At 39.2% G+C, this 15,208-nt stretch overlaps 1 protein-coding gene across 3 annotated transcripts in view; it reads right to left on the bottom strand.

The window, feature by feature from the left end:
* LOC124061069 (adhesion G-protein coupled receptor D2) overlaps positions 1 to 15,208 on the bottom strand; it is an 82,440-nt gene that overhangs the window by 66,999 nt on the left and 233 nt on the right. Inside the window, exons 2-20 of one of the 3 annotated variants that reach the window (XM_046392596.1) lie at positions 15,157 to 15,193; positions 14,495 to 14,519; positions 12,943 to 13,167; positions 12,001 to 12,642; positions 10,215 to 10,409; positions 9,825 to 9,898; positions 8,738 to 9,037; positions 8,455 to 8,566; positions 7,911 to 8,057; positions 7,618 to 7,720; positions 7,145 to 7,256; positions 6,882 to 6,937; positions 6,571 to 6,697; positions 5,934 to 6,037; positions 3,870 to 3,972; positions 2,963 to 3,116; positions 2,426 to 2,559; positions 2,060 to 2,175; positions 123 to 243 (exon numbers count right to left, since the gene is read on the bottom strand). In XM_046392596.1, coding sequence (XP_046248552.1) covers positions 123 to 243; positions 2,060 to 2,175; positions 2,426 to 2,559; positions 2,963 to 3,116; positions 3,870 to 3,972; positions 5,934 to 6,037; positions 6,571 to 6,697; positions 6,882 to 6,937; positions 7,145 to 7,256; positions 7,618 to 7,720; positions 7,911 to 8,057; positions 8,455 to 8,566; positions 8,738 to 9,037; positions 9,825 to 9,898; positions 10,215 to 10,409; positions 12,001 to 12,642; positions 12,943 to 13,167; positions 14,495 to 14,519; positions 15,157 to 15,192 — 2,886 coding nt within the window. In that variant the 5' untranslated portion in view covers position 15,193. Of the gene's footprint in view, positions 1 to 122; positions 244 to 2,059; positions 2,176 to 2,425; positions 2,560 to 2,962; positions 3,117 to 3,869; positions 3,973 to 5,933; positions 6,038 to 6,570; positions 6,698 to 6,881; positions 6,938 to 7,144; positions 7,257 to 7,617; positions 7,721 to 7,910; positions 8,058 to 8,454; positions 8,567 to 8,737; positions 9,038 to 9,824; positions 9,899 to 10,214; positions 10,410 to 12,000; positions 12,643 to 12,942; positions 13,168 to 14,494; positions 14,520 to 14,769; positions 14,889 to 15,156; positions 15,194 to 15,208 lie in introns of those variants that run through there. The other 2 variants (XM_046392597.1, XM_046392598.1) reach the window with 2 other exon arrangements.

The raw sequence follows: 15,208 nt of genomic DNA, 5'->3' as shown, positions 1-15,208 counted from the left end.
GGAGCACAAGAACTCCATGTCTAACTCAGCAAAGTCCATGTCTAACTCCATGTCTAACTCTTTTCCTGAATATCGCTTAAGTTTCAAGATCTGTGTGTGTGTGTGTGTGTGTGTGTGTGTACCTGCAAGGAGTTGAGAAGGATGAAGATGTAGGCCATGACAATTGAGAAAGGCACCAAGACACCACACAGCCATGTCAATCCAAGGATGGGCAGCAACACTAACACTGCTTTCACTGCAGCCCTGTGTTTACACACACACACACACACAAACACACGCACACACACAGAGAAACAAAAATGTTAGCATAAACACACTCATACTGGAAAACTCACAAACATGCACACAAATTATGATCAGGCACACACACACACCTAAAGACTGGCTGACCGAGCTGAGCACCACACCAGATAAAATTTAAGTATTCCCTAAAATATTCTTTCCAGCCTGATCATCCTGAGATCAATTCCGGGTATTGAAATTTCTCAAAACTTAGCAGCTTTGACTGCCGGGTTGTTCCATATACAACACAGTGCGGCTGGGAAAGCTCATGGGGTGACAACTTCCCACCTTAAATCCGCCTTAATTCTGTTTAGAGTGGAATTATCTTCCTGCCCAGGTGACCGCCAAACCGCACCAGCTGTATGTGTGTTTATGTGCGTGTGACACGACGGGCAGCGAGCCCGCAGAGGAATGTGTTTGAGTTTCCACGACGGCTGCCACCCAGAGGTGCCAAAAGGTTCAAGGCCTGCTTTGAAAACCTTCATAAAGCACCTACTGTGAGCCCTGGTGGGCTGAGGTAGTAAAAAAAAACATATACACTTTAACATGATGTTCGCTGATCATCATATATAAGCCTGCTGAGGAAAATCTACTGGTCACACACAGTAGGACTGCATTCTGACAAGAGAACACCACTGCCAGAGAAAGAAGTGAAAGGCATAGAATGCAGTAATAAGGCTGAATGAAGTTTTCTGGTCTGCGTCATGCCTAACAACACCCCCTTGTTGTTCAGAAATCACTGTAAACCACAGCCTCTTGAGGGGATTATAGCTGTTATTATTTCTGCAAGGACATCACTGTGAAATAGCTACAGGGAACGCAATTTCAGGCAAGGCAAGTTAAGCCACAGTCCACTATGTTAAAACTACTCAAGTTACATTTCTGAAGAGGAATCTTACAAAAGGTTTAATCTTCCTCATAAATACCATGCAGTTATTTAAGACGATAGAATCACATTTTGGTTACTATGTCTGAATTTCAAATGACCATTTGCAATCCTTTTTATTCATGTGGCTTTATAGGAAGCACACAGAGCTCTAGAGGTTGCGTAAATCTGCATTTTCAAAATCTAATATCATTGGATATTGCAAAAAACCCAGATATTGCATTTTGTTGTGTTTATTCCATTATATACTTTATCAACAATTATTAAAAATCAAATCATAAACATAAAATGAAAATATATCAATATTTTTTCATCCCAACACTACATAGGATAGCAAATTCCTCTCTAGAAATATTTTAGAGATAAGTTTGGAATATCAGTATGTGAGTTTGGGTTTGATCAATAGTTTCTTAGAAGACAGAACTGCAAAGTACTGCTAATTTAAGACTGCAGCTAATGAGACATATTTTACATTGATATTAAAAATCTTTAAAGCATTCTCAGAGATTTTCCCCCAAATGTAATAACATCAACAACAATAATATTAACTGTCAACATGAGCTTTTCAAATTAAATAAAGCAATACTGGTGTCAGAAGACTCATATCTGAATAATTTCTGTATCTTGCCAACACTGAAAGACAGTAAAACACCAGCAAGCAGTTGAAGTCTTTTTGAACTACTAGTACAAATGCAATCCATTCAAACGGTTTCCCCAGCTTGATTGATAAATGAGACTTCCCATTTTAAAATGACAAATCCAATATAAAATCTTCCTGCTGCATTTTATTTGATGTCCAGTGACTACAGCCTGTCTGCCCCAAGGCCTGAGGCCCGGGTGAACCATCCTGAATAAAAAAGAGGACAAATGGCGCCTCCTTGTGGTTTGTACCTCATTTGCTCATAGACTTGTTCTACAGGACTGGCACCCATGGCCAGCATGATGGACCTTCTCTTGGCTGTGGAGATGGTGATGACCACCACCCTGGTCAATACCATGATGTTCACCTGAAAATAAAAGTAAATAAAATGTTGGGTTACAGAAACGAGAAACAAATACAAATCAAAAAAAGAGAAAAAAATGACAAAGAGAATGCTAACAAGTACATGTGGGTATGAGATTTTGGGTGGCGAAAGGAAAGAACAGACACTTACAGTAGGCTACTGTTGCAGTACAGAATAGCTGAGCATGGTTTGCATATTGTATTTTAACTATTTCAGCCCCAGTAGACTGCATGATATGATTTCATTTTCTGACCATGATGATGAAGATGACAGGCCCAGCGAAGCCCCAGATAACCCCATTCTGGACACTGAGCCAGCAGTGGCCGTCCGCTGCGTATTTGCCTGAGGCCGATGCCAGCGTGATGGTGACTATCAGCACCGGCAGACCTGGAGAGAGACAGAGGAGGGGAAAAAAGAAAAAAACAGAAGAGAAAGAGAATAAAGGAGAGAAAAAAGAAGCATGAAAAGGAAGAGTAAGGCAAAGGAGCTACATTAAAAGACCACTGTGATGAAAGTGGTCCCAAAGCATCCTGTAAAATAAGTTTTATTTTGAGGAAAGTATTATTTTATTCTTCCAACAAACTATGGTGCAAAAAATAAGTTGACGTAATCAGATTTATATAAATCAAAAAGACAGTTTAATAAAAAACAAATGGGGAATCTGACTGGATTTACATCTATGATTTTATCATATCCTTTTATCATCAGATCACAATATCCTTTACAACAAAATCCTGGATATTCACTGCACAAGTGTGCAGAAAGTGATTTGGTTGTTAAGCTGTTGTACCCCATCCAATGAGATAGTAATATTTCATGTGTCGGTCCTCGCTCAGGTTGACGGCGACCACCTTGCTCCAGAGCAGCAAGCCCTCCACCAGCATCCAGCTAAATGCTGCCATGAAGAAGAGATGAAGCAGTGCCGCCACAAGTGTGCACGCCACCTACAAAAGCACCAGCACAGGCATGCAGACACATATGCATTTACATTTCACATTTCAAGTATTCGGGTTTGGCTCCTGAGTTTACAATTAGGTAGAGGCAACTTCAATTCCCACGTCACAAACATAACAAGCAACTTGTCTCCTTTCAGGCAGAGCAGACATGGCTGGTAGGGTTACAAATGTTGAACAATTTCCTTGACCGATTATTCAGCATGTCAGCAATACAAACAATATAATCAATTAATCATTAACAAGATACAAAATGTGAATCCTTTTCTCATTTTGTTATACTTTAAAAGCTCTGGCAGTACATAGTTATGTGCTAGTTATTTCAGTAGTTCATTAAAGCATTCTTTTTCCACCATAAAGCAAATCATCATCATCACTACAGCCTCTCTGAGCTAACACCAACATGCTTTTGTTTGTCGGGCCAACGGTGTTTCTCATACTGACTTTTCATGTGGTACAACAATAGTGTTGTTCTGGAACTGTATTTAACACACAACCACCATCTTGCCTCACTATCTTCCCACTGACTGCTTCTTCCTTTGTTGAAATATTTTCTAATAATGGCCATTGTTGAACAAAAACATTCAAGCCAAACAACCTTTTTACTGCTTTTCTAATTTTCATCTTCCAACTAATGATCTGTCTGTGACAATTTAAGTTTGTGGCTAGTCTGAAATTGGTAGAACAACATTACATCATATGTATTGGTAAATAAAATCAGATGTTTTGGTTGTCTTCCTTTACCTTATTGTGAATGGCTGAGCCACTGCAGAGCAGGATCACCTGGGCACAGATCAGAGCGATGAACAGGTTCTTATGGACGGACGTCCTGTCAGATTTGGGGATACTATGGACAAGGACAGAAATAACTTGATATCTTTTGACAGATCCTGTCTTAAAATGACACAGTAATAGCGAAAACGCTGAGGCCGAAAAGAAAAAAAACAATGGATAAATGAAACAAAAAAAGGCTATAATTTTATCCAATAAAACGGGGTTATCATTCACACTGTCAGATTTTTTGCTTAGTGTATTTTATTCTCACCTAAGCCTTGAACTGAGCCTTATTATTAGTATGACACAGTTAGCATGTTAACATGAATGTGGACATTTTACATGTAACATTTAGCATGACATATTAGCAAGATGGCAAACAAACTCTTGTGGACAGTAACTCAGTTCTTACTTTTACGAGTATCCTGTCATTGCTAAAGTAATGGACAAGTGTTTATATTTATAGTGCTCGTAGCTGCTAGCCTTACAAAACTGAGGGGGATCACATCAACCAATAGGATTCATCCTCTGACGAGCATGACTGTCCGTTCCAAACTTCCACAGCAATTGATCCAATAGTTGTCAAGATATCTGATTCTGTACCACAGTGTTGGACTGATGGACAGGCCGACTAATCAATATTCCCATCAGTAGGATGACTAAAAATCAGTAATATCCCCTGACTATAAAATGTCCTGACTCTGATTAGCTTTGAATGAGTTTATGGATTCTACCTGTTCTATGTTTTCCACCCTGTCGACTGTATCGCTGCATTATTCCTGATCTTTGTTTTTTACTTATTCTGTTTTTTCTATTGCTGGTTTGGAGGAGAGACGTATCCAAGAGATTTTACCATGTCATGCTTTAACAGCAATTTGCAACTACAGTTTCAAGTTGTTTTCTGAATTGATTTATTTCTGGGCCGGAATTTGATCAATATTAGGCATGAAAACTGCTTGAATATCACCCATGTGCCACATAGTCTAACATAATTTCTGGAGAGCATCTTTAGATGGCATCACTTGATTAAATATTTCCATTTCAGATTTCTGTTTACATAACATAAACAAGACAGCTGAATCTGGTTGATAGTGGGAAATGCACAGGAGCCCCTATCACTTCCTCCCCATGGGTTCAGCCTATTTAGACTAAACTCATATCCGCATCACTGTTTGTGACCATAATTTCATGGTGTGATTATGCATACATTTAAAGGCATGTGTGCCTCTATGTTGTTTGTGTGTGAGTGTACTGAGGTACACAAATGCATGTACATCATCACACAAGCATGTGTGCAAAATGCACGGCTGCACGCTCTGATTTCAGGACAGCCATAAATCGTCAGGGCAGCTCCTCTCCAGCTGATTACGATCCCTCAGTGACCCTAACGTTAATTAATGGCTTCAGGATGCTGCCATAAACCTTCAGAGTGGACTCACATGTAGACAACAGTAATTACTGGATTAGCTCTAGTCAATACTCATAGCAGCCCTAGGAACAGAGTAAGAGCAAAACTGTGCCAATAACTTATCTCTCTCTTTTCAGTGATTGGGAGAGAGTGTCACAGTACATCCATGAGTAGAGGTACAGTTTATACCTTGAAAAACACCCTAAATTGGTAGAGTGCATTGATAAATTCAGCATAACTTCATCTAAAAACACTGTGAGTTTCACAGGTGGTTTACCCGTTAATCCATACACACAAAATAAAAGGTATTCACATCATGAGTCACAACAAGTAAATACACAAACTGAAAAGTTCGACGGTTGAAAGTCATGCTCATAATCTTGGCACACAAAGAACCAGATGTAAAAAATTCACTATATGCCGTATATGAAAAAACATCAATATCAACAAAAGCGTCATCAAAACACTACGATACATAGATGTTTATTCCAATCTTGTGTTACTCTAAATATTTAACTTATGTGCAGCTAAATGTATTTTGCAACAGAAAAAGAGGCTGGGGCTTCAGTTGTATGCATGACAGGTTATGTTCATAGGTAATCAGGATATGAAATCTTTTTACTCACTCCAGCACAGTGAACATCATTAAGGTCACCACCAGCGCGCACAGAGACGCACCAGAGCCAATGAACGTCAGCTTGGTCAAAATAAGCTCAACCTCAGGATTCCACTGGGACAGAGAGGAAATGTAAGTGTGTGAGGCAGAGAGAGAGAGAGAGAGAGAAGCAGAAAGAGAAGGAGAGGAGAGTGTTGTCATAACATCACTGGTTTGAACCATCTGATGCACCTCAGAGACACTCAAACATCTCAAAGAGTCCTGCCTCATACATGAGTTTGTGAACATGAAAAAAAAATTAAGCTGTCAAAGAGCTGCTGATAGTTTTGTTTTTTGTTTGTTTATGTACTTTGGGTAAATAGAAAACGACAGGCACACCGGGGAGTGATGCCTGCTGGTTAATGTAGTACACCACAAAGCCTTTCCACAATTTAAGAGGTCATGACCCACATTTAGAATTCACACCAGCAGCATTTAGACTTGGACGGAAATAATTATACTCTGTATTTTTATTATTGGACACGTTCTAAATTTTCAATCACAATCTTTAGCACAGTTTGAATTTGAGATGTATAGCTTACAGTTTCCAAACACTTGCTCAGTTGTGTGTGATTTCGCTCACTGCAAAAGAACACATCTCGAGTTACCTTCGTCTCCAGGTAATTCATCAGCACTGCATAGTTGGTGGTGTGGTTACACAGACAGGAAGTGACACCAGAGCCTGAAAAGGTCACCCTGCAACCGTCAGTGGACCACCCACTGGTATGATTATGCCTGTAAAGAAGCACAGACACACACACATTTCTGTATTCAAGCTTAAGATACACATCGTCAAAAAGTTACATATTTCCTAAAATTAGCTCAAATAAAATTAAAAGAGTTCACAGCTTAAATCTCAACGGCAGTAATACACATTTGCCAAGGCTGCTCATGCGACTGTGTCATTGTTCAAACTTACATCAAGCTGAAATTCCAGAAGGCACAAACAGGAGTAACACGCTGTGAATACTCCACCTAAAAACAGAAACACATATTTTTCACTCAACTCTGTCCCAATACTTTTGTCTATATGGTGTACTTTTACACTACATATGTTTTTTCAGTATCAACAGTCTGTCTGGCTGATCCAGACTCAAATGACTTTTTTTTCCAACCTTGTCCAGTCAGTCATTATTTCCAAATAAATATAACTGATAACATGTGCTGTACAGCGTATTATACCACATGTGATGAGGAGAGAGTGTACTCCACGGCCACTGGGACGGTCTGGGACTTGGAGGCATCACGAATAGTGGCTGATATGACAGAGGAAGCCAGGTGACCTGGGGGAATTCTGACAAGGCAGACAATGTTTAGAACATAAAGGTCATGAATACACGAAAAGCTTGAATCCAAACTACTGGTTTCCACTGTTTGACTCAAGTCAAACATTGTGGCTCATTAGGTGCTTTTAACAACAGATTTCCAAAACTGATGAGCTATTATTTATATAATGAATAAAATATGCTTCCGATACTTAGCGTGTTTTTTTCTACGAGTGTCTGTGAGTTGACTCAGAACGGTCAGCATCATCTTTTTTTTCGGACAAGCAGTCAATTTTGAACTGGGTGTTCACAAACAGAAACCAAAATATTCCACATATTTAGCCTTGGAAGCACAATGTCAGAGAAATTAAAAGGGAACAAAAAGTCAACCTTTTAACTTCTTCGTGGTGACTCAGTGGAGGCTCCTGGGCTTCAGACTCAATCTCGCTCAGATGGCTGTAATGGGTATGAATAAACATCACTTCGTTATAACCTGTTTAGAGAGACAGGAAGAGAAGAGCAGATTTATTTTTATCCTCACATGATACAAAATATTTTGCTCCACTTTCATTAAGTTGTGCTTCAAACGCTCAGTTATGTCCTATTTAGTGGTTTGCTCAAAGTTCTGTTTCCAAAATGCCAGCCAATTATTTTATATTGAGATGATAAGCTGTGTTTCCCACCGAGTGCGTGTATCCTCTGGAGCTCAGTGTCAGAAATCAGTAATTCATCCTGACCGCTGCTGCTGGCCGCATGAGAGCCGACCGCAGACGGCTTGAAGACATGACGACAGGTTTCTTCAGACAGCTTCTGCCACTTCATGTGCACATCTGGCAACAAAAACAACATAGGACACAATAGAGAAAGTTTCACAGTAATGCTAAGAAGGAGTAGAAGTGCAAGTATGTTTGTTATTTATCCATTACAAAGTCAAGAGGAACCAATGGTGTGTGTCATTAACATCTGGTAGAGTTATCAGTGTATTAAAAATGTATTCCCTGAATTTAGAACATGTCCATAGTGCAAAGCAACTTAAAAAGCACGAATAAAGTAAATATATTACATATTAATATATAAGTGAAATGTGCCATAGACAGTTTTGAAATTCTATTTTTGTCTTTCAACAATTTCTCCATCAGCTTTGATCACCACTGAAAATGTGCCTCCTGTATTTTGAACTGAACACCGACAGGTAATCAATATTTTCTCTTAAGATGTTTTTATTACCTATGTTCTTGGTAGAAAGGGTGAATCCTCTTCTCTCAGCAGATAACATATCCGCAAGAGTTTCAGTCAGACTGTCAATGCTTTTGACAATAATAAATGGTCCCACGCCGACCTGTACAAGAAGCATAAACCCAACAACAAAAAGTCAGACCAACATTCATGAAGGAGAAAGAATGACTTTCCTGTGTTAAGAACAGTGAGAAATCTATCTATCTCTATCTCTGAATTAAACCTTACAGAACTTTTTTTGGTTGAAAACAGATAACACAGGTCACCCCCTCACCCCATCCTCTGTCAGGCCCGTCCACTGTGTAGCCATACGGGGCTCCAACATCAAACTAGCCATCTTTACGTAGTTGGTAGCAATGGAAACCATGACCCCTGCTGCATCGGCTCTGGCCGTGTGAGCGCTAACCAGTGTAGTCAAGTCCATCTCAACCATCTGTGTGAGGTAAAGGACGTCACTGGAGGTGAGGAGATTCGGGCCACCGACCTCCAAAGTATGCAGAACAGCCTGGGTCAGCTGCTGCATCAAGGTCAGATCTTTGTCCCTGGAGGTGTTAATGCTCAGCTTCTCCATTACCTGAAAAAAACACGGCTATATAAACAATCTGAACTATTACCTGTTGAAAGGGGGTTGCAATGTAATGCTACTAATTAGGTAATTCCATGCAAAACCTCAGCATCAAAGCCACTTCAGTTCACCAATAAAAACAGAAGTCCAAAAGAAAAAATAAAATGGACACACACATAATTCAGCGGAAAGGAAAACGGGTTGCACTGTACTAAAGGAGGACGGAGAGATGACCTGTGGCTAAACATTAAGTGGGACACACAACCAAACTGAAAAGACCACGCTGCGGTTAATGCCTCCGTAAGTTAGCGAGTTTGTAAATAGAATTAATTTGTAAGTATACATCATCACTTGTGCTGCTAAGTTTTTTTTTTGTGAAACTGAAGTTATTTATTCCTCTATCTGTGTGACTTGTGTGATAACACTGCGTTGAAATAAATTTAAATAAATAAATTTTCTACAACTAGTTGATTGATTGCTTGAACAAGCAACAAATAAAATCTTCAGTCAAGAGCAAACTTATTCTGAGTTTTTCTGAAAGGCATGAATTCTACCTTAAACATTGCCAAATTTCCCTCCTCTACACAGCCTAAATTAAATTTTATAATGACAGAGAAAGTGTTGCTGCAAAATTGTGAAATCCTTTGATGTGCTGCCATGTCAGTGTGCATCGTCTTTTCTGTATTCTCAGGTGTTGAGCTGCTTTTGCATCAACATCACCAAGATCAGTTCTTGTTAATATATCACAATGCACTGCTAAAGTGACGACATGCTCCAGCTAAACTGTCCAACTCACAAGTTTGGTCAGAGGATCCTTGCTCAGTCTACTGAAGAATGGTGTCTTTGGTAAAGTGTCACCATCCACCACTTCTGCAGACAGAAACAGATGAATATTATACAATGTAATCTGTTGCAGAGAAAGACCCTGCACTTCGATGATTTCCACTAATTCAACGCTCTCTGCCATGTTGTCATGGTATCAAAAACAATAAATATGTTAATAACCTAAAATTAGAAATGGTAATATTTATTTCAGGACCATTAAATTGGATTGCATGGCAATGCCCGGGTAATGCTGTATTTTCATGGTCTCTCGGGGTACAATAGAGCAGACCGTAACATTACATCAATAATAATAATGAAAATGTACTGACGCCATCATTATTATTATTATAATTATGGGTACCTTTTTTAAACTGGCAGACGGCCCCTCTGAAGGAGTCACATGTGGCTCGGACCGCTCTGGTCCTAACAGGGTCAAAGATGGCACAGTCCTCATCAGACTGAGAGATAAGTAGCAACTCAATCAATGTTTGATTCACCAAAGAACTTCCATCCAGGGAGGAATCCAAGGCCACATTTGCTAAGACAGTGAAGTTTTCTGGTGAAAGAAGGTTGAATGAAGGTTATTCTTCAGGTCATATTCTTTAAAATCAAAGAGAAACACATCTGAGTGAATGTCATGTCCAGTAGCAGTGATGTGGATAATGCTACACTTCAGAAATAAATTACTCATTAGGAAACGTTTGTGATCACTGCAAGTACAAAAATAAAATAAAAACTATAAAATCAGCTTGATTGAGTTACAAAACAAACACGGTCATGGTTATGTAGACATTTATGTGACAGATTAGTGAAAGGTGTAAGTATTAGGGTCACATTTATGAATGAACAGAAAACAAAAAGCGGGTCTTGGTCTTGCACACATTTGTAGAAATGGTTGCTGATACAACAAAGAAATCTATGGCACTTCAGATGCAGGAACTGGTCTGAAGAGGAAAGAGGAACGGAAAAACCTGATAGGTCTGATCGGGAACCAGGCACTGTCACACTGGTTAAAAGCCTTTAAGTGACAACAGTCAGTCCTTCAAAAACTATTTTACGTAAATTTTGACTGTTCGTAAGTTAAGGTTTGGCAAATTAATTCTTGTATAGTTACTGAAAAGCTCTGAAGGAGTGCAAGCTCATTATTCTCAGTCCATTCCAAGAGGAGGAGTCACTGTTTTGGACTCTCGCAGCTCACAGGGGAACATGATGTCAGAACGAGAAAACTTTGTTTTGAAGGGTGGGATTCAGAGTGATGTGAGTCAGAAAACATTTACAGGAACCATTAGAAGCCCTGTGATCTGCCAACTACAACTTGGTCAACATTTCTCCTATTCATTTGAGGGTGGCAGCAATATAGAGCAAGGGAGACAGTGATTTCCTCTTTCCTTCAATCTTATTAAACTTCCAAGAGTGCTTAATGCTGCTGTGTGTGCGTGGGAGTAAGTGCATTTGTTTATTCTGCACATGGAGAAATTATATAATAATATTTATTCTTGACTAATGTTTTTATTTTTATTGGCTGGTAATGCAGTTGAAGATGCTGACTGATCTGAAAAGCTGTCAGCTGGTGCATTTATGTGCAGGAGACAAGCTTCCAAAGGGATTTTTTTAAATATGATTTAAGAAAATAATAATAATAATTTCATTTTAACATTGATTGATTTAACATTGATGTAAATGATGTCACAATTGAATTGGGTTTAATAAGAGGGATTAGAGTGTTAATGTAGAGAAAGTTGAAACAGAGACAGAACATATTTGGGCCTAGTTGTATTCATTGGACTTGTTTTACTTTGCTTGGAATGCCAGATGGGTGGAGTTTAACACACCAGTCCAACTTTGATCTTGGCATGTTACTGAAAAGTGAACAGTCCAAAATGACTTTCAAATGGTCTATGTGATTTTAGTTTCTTTTCTGCATAGCAACCCCACCCAGTCATAGTGCCAAACGAGCTAAACTGTAAACAGAATTTGAAGGTTATGCATAACTATACCACTAGACCTTGTAGATAAACTACACTGTTTTTTTGATGATGTGAAACTTTTGTACTTTACTGGACTTGGCCGTTAAATTAGCCTGATTTAGATTCAGGTAAGCATTCAACTTTTTTCTCTGCCACCTTCCTGCGTACTAACAAGTGTACCTTGACATGGGCTGTCTCTCCACAGCTTCGTAAGGGAGGACTCTATTTCCATGGCTTCTTCACTCCACTTGAACACTAGCCCAGAGGGAATGGGTGAACACTCCTTTTCCATGGTGTAGATTTCACTGCTGTTCAGTACCCGATCCCATATGTGCAGCTCAGTAATGCTTCCTGAGAATGACTCATCCTTCTTAAAAGAGCCCCCAAAGGTGTCCTGCTCCTGCCCAATAACAAAAAGGCCATCACGACCAATGCTGTTAAAACTGCTTAGGCCATCACTCCCAGAGACAAGACGACCATGACTAAACAGAGCCCAGCGTCCACCATTCTGGCTCCATGAAACGCACACAGAGTGCCAGGAGTCGTCGTGGTCGAAGGCTTCTACGTAAGGTCCATGAATGCCATGCACCAACAGAGCCAGCTGAACACGTTTGCCCTTGATCAAGTTTGCACGGAGCTGGAATTCATTAATATATGCCTGGATGGAGTAAGAGAAGATGGTGGAAATTCCAAAGCAATTTGTATCAAAACGGAGATGAGTGCAAACAGTCACTGAGCCCATGAAGGGGAACTTGTGCAGGAGACGGGCATGCTTCCTGTCCGAGCGCCCGGTGAACTCCAGAGTCAGGGTCTGGGAGGAACCTTTGGTTTCACCCCAGGCAGAGAGAAGAAAGAAGCATGAAGGAAAATCCAGGCACAACTTTTGGAAAAGATTAAACCTAATGATAAAATTGCACTTTGTGGTCCTACTCCCACTGTAAACACTTTTTTATTCACTGCAGCCAAGAGTGTTGTAGGGCAGCATTGTCAGTCCAATTTTATATTCTATTACTTTTCAGTAATAAGTCAGTGGGTAAGTGAGAAATACAATGACCCTACTATTGGAAAAGATCAGAGTCAATATGTTAATATAAAGTGTCACAAATGGCACACTGAACCTACTTGTCAGATGTGTCATGGCTTTCCTGGCAATCCACACAGGCTGAGAGATGTTTAAGGATTTTAAGAAGCTGGTTAGCTCGTGGTTCTCTTCTGAGTTGGAGACAGTGGCTAAGGCCCCAGAGCGCTGGTTGCACAAATCCCCTGCACTGCTCCACTGCAGGCGATGAGGTACATACTGATAGTAAGACTCATCATTTGTTAGGGTTCTGGTTTCCAGTGTGAAGGCTGTTACACAAAGACAAAAGAAGAAATAAGTATCAGTAGACAGATACATGCCAGGCAGAACTGGTGAAAATTCAGGTTGAAATGGCTGACTGGGCTTGACGGGGCGATCTAACAATTTCAATTTGTGATCAATCTACTTTTAGGCAAATTGTAGAGATCAAGGTATTTGATGTTCTTTTGTTCTGTTTCCATACATAGATCACTGACTAGCTGATCCGCACTACATGAACAAAACATTAGAGCAATGCTCTTACTCTTGTGACGCATTGTAAACAATGCAATGTGAGGTACAGCTAGCAACACTGCAAATGTAGAGCTTGTGCCAAAAAGAACTATCTTTACTGTAGTATTGTGTTCTAATGGTGCACATGGGCATAGGCTACATCAAGTCTGTCTATGGTCGACAGGGCAATTTAAAACAAGCAAAACAGGATCAGAGTTTACACTGCAAATTGTAAATGATAATGTAAATGTTCCAAGCCTTTCTTTTGAGCTATGACAGACAAGCAACATGCTGTCGGACACTCTCAATTCAAATTTTAATCGAACTATAAGCCAACTTCAAACAATTAAAAAAAAAAAAAATGATGGAAAAATGGCATTTAAGCTGATTCCGTGTGTGTTTGAGGTATACGATGGTATCATCTGTCCACACAGGTTTTTGTCAGCAGCCACTGTTTGTCTCACACGAGCAGCAGAGCTCGAGCACCATCACCCAGGGACCCCAATCTGATAAGGATTTTGCTTTCGGATATTTTATTACACAAAGTGTATGAAAGCCATGAAGAAAATGGTCGCACATAGTGTCACTGTGGTGGACACAAAGCAAGACTATTGATTATACTATTTATTTATTATTAGTAGTGAAAATGAATTATGAATTTATGGCAGAGACTCCAGCATCTCTCTCAGCATCCCCGGAAGCCACTTTGAGAACCACTGACCAGCTGAACATTTGCACCTGTCACACCCTCAACGCCAGTTAAATATGCAAATGTCTCCACAATATCTTCTTGTGTTAGCATAGAAATGAGCTACAAATAAAACAATCTTGAATTTTTTTTTTTTTTTTTTTTGACTGGTTGCTAAATTTACATTTAGTTACCTTTGATAACAACAGAATAAGCTTCAGTGAAAAAAAAACAAACAAAAAACAAAAAGTGTAATTTGGATGACAACACCTTTAAAGCACTTCAGTATTAATGCTAGTTACCTCTTAGCTTTACTGAAATCTCTGTCTTGCTAGTCAGCAGTATAGTAAAGAGTATAGTAAATCTGGCTAGCTGGGTTTGCTATCTGACATTTTGAGAAATTTAAATTGACTCACCTGATACATAGCTGTGAATGCAAACCTGAAATACAAGTTTAAGTTTAGGTTATTGCTGAAGGTATAAAGCAACAGAACATTGTATTCTTTGTTTAAAATATAGGAAATTACACAGCATAAGTCCTGAATAACTGAGTTATCATGTTCATTCTTTTCTAACATAATGGTAATACCATGCCTTACATTGCATTACACATTGTTGAATAAAGTCAGGGTTATGTTTTAAATGTCTGTTTAAATTTTAACCATTGAGTCATTTCAACAGAAAGCCATACCTGTAAATTAACAGTAAAGTTAACTGCCTGTGTATGTTTATCATCGCACTAAGTTAAAATAAGGTTGGCAGCCTGGTTGTTAATCTTAATTGACTTTCGAGCCAATTAAAAGCGAGTATTTAAACTCGCAACAAATGCTTTGAAATATAATGAAGGCACTGAGTCCAAGATAAAAATGTAGCAGCGCAAGTTTAAATACTACAGAAAAAGTGCAATAACGCGATTAGAACTTGACTTGATCAAAAGGTATAAATAAAATACAAAGCCAGACTAATATAAAACGCAACATCTTAACTAAACTGAAAACGTTGTCTAGTTAAAAGTAGACGCTTTTGTCTGAAGTATCCTACAAGGGTGGAAAGGAAATTACAAAGACTAAGTACTTACAAGCAAGCTTAAATTGGGGAACAATAACCAGTGCATCCTGAAAAAAAAAGAT

This window comes from Scatophagus argus, chromosome 6 (genome assembly GCF_020382885.2).
Source record: "Scatophagus argus isolate fScaArg1 chromosome 6, fScaArg1.pri, whole genome shotgun sequence".
NCBI classification, from domain to species: Eukaryota; Metazoa; Chordata; class Actinopteri; family Scatophagidae; genus Scatophagus; species Scatophagus argus.
Note: the sequence above shows the minus strand (reverse complement) of the source record. Positions and strands in the feature narration are given on the sequence as shown.